Source organism: Crocodylus siamensis, chromosome 4, assembly GCF_052110815.1.
Source record: "Crocodylus siamensis isolate JL-2025a chromosome 4, ASM5211081v1, whole genome shotgun sequence".
NCBI classification, from domain to species: Eukaryota; Metazoa; Chordata; order Crocodylia; family Crocodylidae; genus Crocodylus; species Crocodylus siamensis.
The window spans coordinates 235705233-235711671 of NC_143398.1; the positions used below are offsets into that span (position 1 = coordinate 235705233).

Here is a 6439-nt window from a genome sequence, read left to right on the forward strand (position 1 = left end):
AGGTATGATTTAGCTAGTTTAAAAGGAGACTTTTTTTTGGAGACGCCAACAACCACTTCCGAGGGGTTGGATTCGCAGCTAAAAATTAATTAGCACTTTTTAAGGGGAGGAAATGTTTCGCTAATTGCTGTGCTAATCAATTTAAAACAACAACAATTCATCAAGCCAATGGAAAATGGCGTCATATAGGTCTTAAAACGCAAAAAAAAAACAATGACAAGCAGCCTGGATCCTGAACACAGTCTACACTTTATTTCAGACTACAGATTTCTGAACATAATAAAATCTTTGGCTTGTAGCGGCGGGTTCAGTCTCGCAGTCTGTGGATCAGATTTTTTTTTTCCCTCGGAAAAAAAAAAAAGGACAGAGATTCACACGGAAGAAAAAAAGAAAATAAAATAAAAGGTCAAGAGAGTCAGACATTTACTTCAAAGCAAGAGCCAACGACATCAACAAAAAAAGGCAGAGAGAAAACGAACAGAAAGAAAGAGGAGAATCAAACAAACAAAAGGAAGAAAGGGAAAGAAGAGAGAGAAGCTGTCCAGCAAATAGAGATCGCTATACATATTTCTTACCTGAAATTAAATATATACAAGGTCATATGCTGTTTGGCTATATAGAGATAATTTTTGTAAGTGTTCATAATTTTTTTTTTTAAATTGGAGTCCTTATAATATGGATAGACAATAGATTTGATTTTAAATAGCACCTGTCCAAGTCCCCCTCCGTGTGTCCCTTGGCACTGGTCAGTCCTTTGTGTGTGCGTGCGTGAGTGCGTGTGTGCGTGTCTTTTTTCTTGTCCTTCCCTGGCAATAATAATATTAATAATAATAATAATAATAATAATAATAATAATCGGGGTGGGGCGGGGTGGGCTGGGCTGCCTGACTACTCGCTGTCGTCTTTGTCTTGCACGGTGGTGGTGGAATGGTTGTACAGTCCCTGGGCCATGAGGTGAAGGGCCAAGCCGTTCTTGATGCCCGTGGCTTTCTTGATCTTGGCCCGCTTGTTCTGGAACCAGATCTTGATCTGGGATTCGTTGAGGCTGAGTTCCTGGGCCAGCGTCTGCCGCCGCTGCTCCGTGATGTAGCGGTTGGCCTGGAACTCCGCCTTGAGTCTCTGCAGCTGCTCGGCAGTGAAGGCAGTCCGCGGCCGCTTGTCCTCCTTCTCGTTCTTCTTCTTCTTCAGCTTCCTGGTGCGGGGACCTGGGGACAGAAGCCCGGGGAGGCGGAGGGGAGGGGAGGGGAAGGGGAAGGGGCAGGGAGGGGGGACAGAGGAGGGCCAGGTTTCAGACGCAGCCTTCGCATGGATCCGGCCGAGAGCAGCAGCCCTGCTGCCCTGCCCCGGCTGCCCGCGACCGGCGCCAATAAAAATGGCCGGCTTGGAGGAAGAAAAAAAAAATTATATCAATATCAGCAGCACTTTTTATTTATGTATATATTCTCTATACACATAAATGCCCCCCCGCCCCCGCCCCGGATGCGGGGAAAGCAACGGCAGCCCCGACAAGCAAGCGGCCCGGCGGCCCGCACCCCTGCCCTCAGGAGCCGGGCCCGGCGCGGCCCGCCCCCGGGAGCGCAGCCTCCCGCAGCCCGGCCCGGCAGCGGGCGCGGGGCCGCAGGACGCTCCGCCGGGGCGCGGGATTGCGCGCGGCGCGGCTCGCCGGCGCCTGGGGGGCAGCTGCAAACACAGCCCCCGCGGGCCCGGCAGCGGCTCGCCGAGCCCGGCCGCCTGCCCCGCACCGCACACACGCGCGCAGCCCCGTGCGCCGGCCGCGCCGCGGAGCCCCCGCGCACGCACACAAAGCCGGCGGCGCCCGGGCAAGGCCCCGGCCCCGGAGCCGGCGCACGCCTGCCCGCGGCCTCCTGCGCCGCTGGCACCGCGGGGGAGGAAGCCCCGCAAACCTCCGGCGCGGGGCCCCGGCCGCCGCCGCGGGATGAAGCGCAGAGCCGCCGCCGGCCCCGAGGCGACCGGCAGCTTCCTCCGGGCTCTATTGTTCCCAGGACAAAGCGTCTTCTTGGCCGTCCTCCCGGTCCGAGCCAGCCGCCAGCTCTGCCTGCGCCGCCCGGGCGGCAAACCTCGCCCCTGCCCCGAGTTTCTGGGGGTTGCTTGGTTTGGCTCTTTTTTTCCGACCCCCCCAAATAATCGTCTCATAGAAGGAAGCGGGGTGGGGAAGAGCGGCTCTGCCCGCGGCCGCCCCCTCGTGCGGGGCAGCCCCGGCACGCGGGCGCGGGGATGGGAAGGCGGGCGCGAGGCGCGGGGGGAGCCGCGGCGCCGGGCGGCGGGCAGACGGAGCGAGCGGGGGCTCCGGGCCGGGGGGGAGCTGCCCGGCGAGCCGAGCCAGGCCGCCGCGGGGCGCAGGCGGAGGCCCGGCCGCCTTTTGCCCCCGGACAAGCAGAAAACAAGGCTCGCTTTCATCCCGCCGCCGAGCGGGAGAGCGGGGCCGGCCCCGGGGGCGCTGGAGCTGCGGGCCGCGAGCAGGCCGCTGCGAGAGGCGAGGGGCCGGCTCGGGCCTGCTCGGCTCGCTGCCGGCCGGCTGACAGCTCAATCGCTCCGGCCGGCCGCCTCGTCAATCAAAGTGGCTTTTCTGAGTTTCAAGTAGCCGGACGTGTCAATAACGCGGGCCGAGATGGCGCGGCCTGATAGCGCGGCGAGCGCACCGCCCCGCGGCCCGTCCGCGGCCCCGCCGCCACCTGCGGGCGGCCGCCCCGGGCCCGGCGCCGCCTGCCCCCCGGGCCGGGGCCGGGAGCAGCGGGGGCGGGTTCCCACCCCCCCGGCCGTGTCAACAGAGCGGCCCGCGGCACGCAGCAGCCCCATTTCTTGCTTGCGGGGTGGGGGGGAGCTACCCCGCGGCCTAGGGCCTGCTCTCCGGTGCGCTTCCCCCACCCCCTTATGCCCCTCTGCCCCCCTCCCAGCACAGCGCCGCGACTGCCACAGGTCCTGTCTGGGGCGGCGGTGCCTCCCTGCCTGCGGAGGGATGCGGCTCGGGGCCTCAGGGGAGGAGGAGGCCGGGGGAGCGCGCTGCGAGGCAGGCTCTCCCGGGGCGGGCGGGGGGGCCGGGCTGGGTGGCGGGGCAGCCGGGGCGAAGGGGGCTCTTACCAGAAGACGGTCTGTCTGAATACCTAGTGCAGTAAACCCAGGCAGGCCAGACCAGCGGCTGCTGCGACTCGGGCTTTAGAACAGGTCCTCCATTATTAGAGCCCATGAGCAGGATGGCGGAGCTGGCCTGCTCCCCGTACTTGGCCGCGGTAGGTCCGCTCCCGTCCGAGGGCGCCTTGGCCGCCGCCGCCGCCGCCGGGTTCGCCTTCGAGGCAGCAGCAGCAGCAGCCGCCGCCGCCGGGGCGGGAGGCGCCGCCGCGGCGCTGTCGGGGCGACAGTTTGAATCCGCGCAAAGCAGCGAGGGCGGGTGGGGCGGCCGCGTTAGCAGCGGCTGGACGTTTTCTCTACCTGAGCTCTGCCCGCGGTCCCGGTCCCTGTCCCGGCCGCTGCAGCCGCCGCCGGCTCCGGCTCCGGCTCCGGCTCCGGCTCCTGCTCCTGCCGGGGCCGCTCCCGCGACGACCAGGACCTGCTCCTTCTTGCAGCCGAAGTCCGGCCTCAGGATGTTGTCGATGAAGAAGTTGGTGGTGCGGTGCAGCGGCAGCGGCGGCGGCGGCGGCGGGGGCGGGTGGTGGTGGTGGGGCAGGGGCAGGGGGGAGGCGGGCGCGGGGCTGGGGGACACGGCCCCGCTCTCTCCATCGCTGCTGCTGCCGCTCGCCGTGGTGCTCGCAGGCTCCCGGGGACTTTGGCTGTCCGGCTGCTCTTCCATAGTCAGCCCCCGGGCGCGGAGATCTGCCTGCCCCCCGCCCCCCGGGTCCCCAGCCCGCTCGGCCCGCGGGCGCCGGGGTGCAAAAAAGACCAGATCCACTTGTTGGCTTGGAGCTGAGCTCCGGGCAGAGCCCGGGAAGGCGGGTAGATCCAAAAAAAATAACAAAAATAAAAAAGAAGAAGAAGAAGAAGAAAAACCCAGGAGCGAGCGAGGCAAAAATGCTCCGCTCCCTTGCTCCGCTCTATTTGCACCAAAAGCAAGAAAAAGAATCATAAAAGCAAGCGCCCCCCCCCACCCCAAGCCCGCCCCTCCCCCCCAAAAAGCCTCCTTCAAAATCTACCCATCTCCCTACAAACACGGCGGGTCTGCCTCGCCCCCAGTGCCATGCTGCGCCGTGCCCACCGCCCGGGCTGGGCAGAGCCCCTCACTCGCCAGCCTGCACCGAGCCTGGGATGATGATTTTTTTTTTTTAATTTTTTTTCTGGTTTTTTTTTTTTAAAAGCAAATCTCTGACAGCTCCGATCTTTGCAACAAACTCTCCCTAAAAAATCGCTCAGCCACACTTTTTTTCATTCCAACCGGAAGCACGTGAGGCTGGCCCGCACGTGGAAGGGACCAATGAGGAGCCGGGGATCTCTCTGACACCCCTGACGTCCGCCAATGGGAGGCCCGGCAACTTTGCGGATAAATAATCCATGGGGTTGGATAAATCAAAGGGAGCCAGCAGCCTTCTTGCCCTGCGCATCCCTTCCCCAGCCTGCTCCCACCCCCAGCCCCGGGCCGCTGCTTTATTTATTTTGTATTTGCTGTAAGCAAATAGAAAAGCAGCTCCATAAACAACTTGTTCAAGTAACACGGGATTATAGATGGGCAGAGCTCCTGCGGCGCCGGGTGGGGAGCGGGGCAGAGCCGAGACTTTGCCATCGAGTGATATTTTTTGCTCTCCTATAAAAATAAAACGAACACCATTCTCTGTTTTCTTTCCCCTGGGTTTCTTTTTCTTTAATTGCAAAAGGATGGATGAGAGAGAGGCGTGGGCTTTTCGGAGCTCTGGTGCTGACAGTGAGAAAGACAAAAATAACATTTTTTTGCCTTAACGACAAAAATAACATGTCGTTGCCAGAAAAACAAAAAACAACAACCATCAGGAGTGAGATGAGTTTAAAAGCTACAAATGCTGTCTTTTTTTTCCCCACACCCCTCCTGAATGCTGAACAGATCGGCGCTCAGGCAGTAGCTGCAGTTATAAAGGGTTTTATCAACGTCTTCATCATCATGATTGTTGTTAGCATTAGTACTGTTATTGTTATCGGTATTATATCTTCAGTGCATCGTGAGATCCTCTGTGGGCCAGACATGCAAGTGAACTGTGTATTTTTTTGAAAAATTAGAGGATCTGCGCATTTTTGCAGAGCTCCTACATCTTCTGGCAAATACTAATTTGCAAATAGCCTCGCCTCGGTTTTAGCGTTTGATGGAAAACTTCCGGAATAGAAGCCTGTCCTTCAACATGCCCCTGCAAAGTTTTTTGCGGAGGTTTAATGCCTTGCCCACCCGTGATGGACACGTTTGTAAACACGCGGACACCGCCGGGTTGTTGCGTCCGATGCAGAAGTAGAAATCAGCGGCCGGTGGCACGTCGGACCCGCGCACCCCGGGGCACGCGGGGATGGGCACGGGGGGCCGAGCCCGCCGCGCTTTACTTTGCGGTGACTATTTATTTCGGGAAGTGGGGATCCGGCACGTTTTCCCAAGCTGGTGGCCTGACTCGTGCTGCCCAAAATACAGCAGCAATCCAGCAAACAGCAACGCCCGCTTGTCGGAGCAGCCCGCAGCCCCTCGCAGGATAATGCGCGTTTGGCGTTTTGTTGTGTGTGGTGGGGGGGTTGGGGGTTTTTTTTTGGTTTTTTTTGTGGTAGGTTTTCTTTTGCATATGGTGATGGGAACGCGGTGTTTCCCCGCTTGGCTCCGTCTGACGTAGCACTCGGATCGTGATAACCCCGCGTGCACACGCACGCATACACACACACCCCAGATATACGGATACAGGTACATACACACTCCTCGGATATATAGATACATACACACACACCAAATATAGATAGACACACCCCCCAAATCTGGATACACGCACAGAGATATATAGATATATGCATGTACACACATCAGCTATATAGCTACACACCCCCCAATATAGATACACACAGCGAGATATAGATATATACATACACACCAGATATATAGATACAGACACCAAATATAGATACACACACACAGATATATAGCTTTAGGCATGTACACACCAGATATATAGATACACCCCCGCAAATATAGATACACACACAGAGATATATAGATATATACATCCACACACACCAGATAGATACATACACACACCAAATATAGATACACACAGAGAGATATATAGATATATACATATACACACACACCAAATATAGATACACACACCCCCAAATATAGATACACACACAGAGAGATATATAGATGTATACATACACACAACACCCCAAATATAGATACACACACACCCCCAAATATAAATACACAGAGAGAGAGAGAGAGAGAGATACATACACACGCACCAGATATATAGGTACATACACACACCACATA

At 58.0% G+C, this 6439-nt stretch overlaps 1 protein-coding gene across 1 annotated transcript; it reads right to left on the reverse strand.

Moving 5' to 3' along the window:
* Window positions 1-749: 749 nt before the first annotated feature.
* Window positions 750-4100, reverse strand: EN1 (engrailed homeobox 1). Its single transcript, XM_090045907.1, has 2 exons — window positions 3100-4100; window positions 750-1205 (listed from the first exon to the last, which is right to left on the reverse strand). Exons 1-2 carry the CDS (start codon window positions 4076-4078, stop codon window positions 889-891), a joined length of 1296 nt encoding a protein of 431 aa, XP_089902033.1. The 5' UTR covers window positions 4079-4100; the 3' UTR covers window positions 750-888.
* Window positions 4101-6439: the final 2339 nt, after the last annotated feature.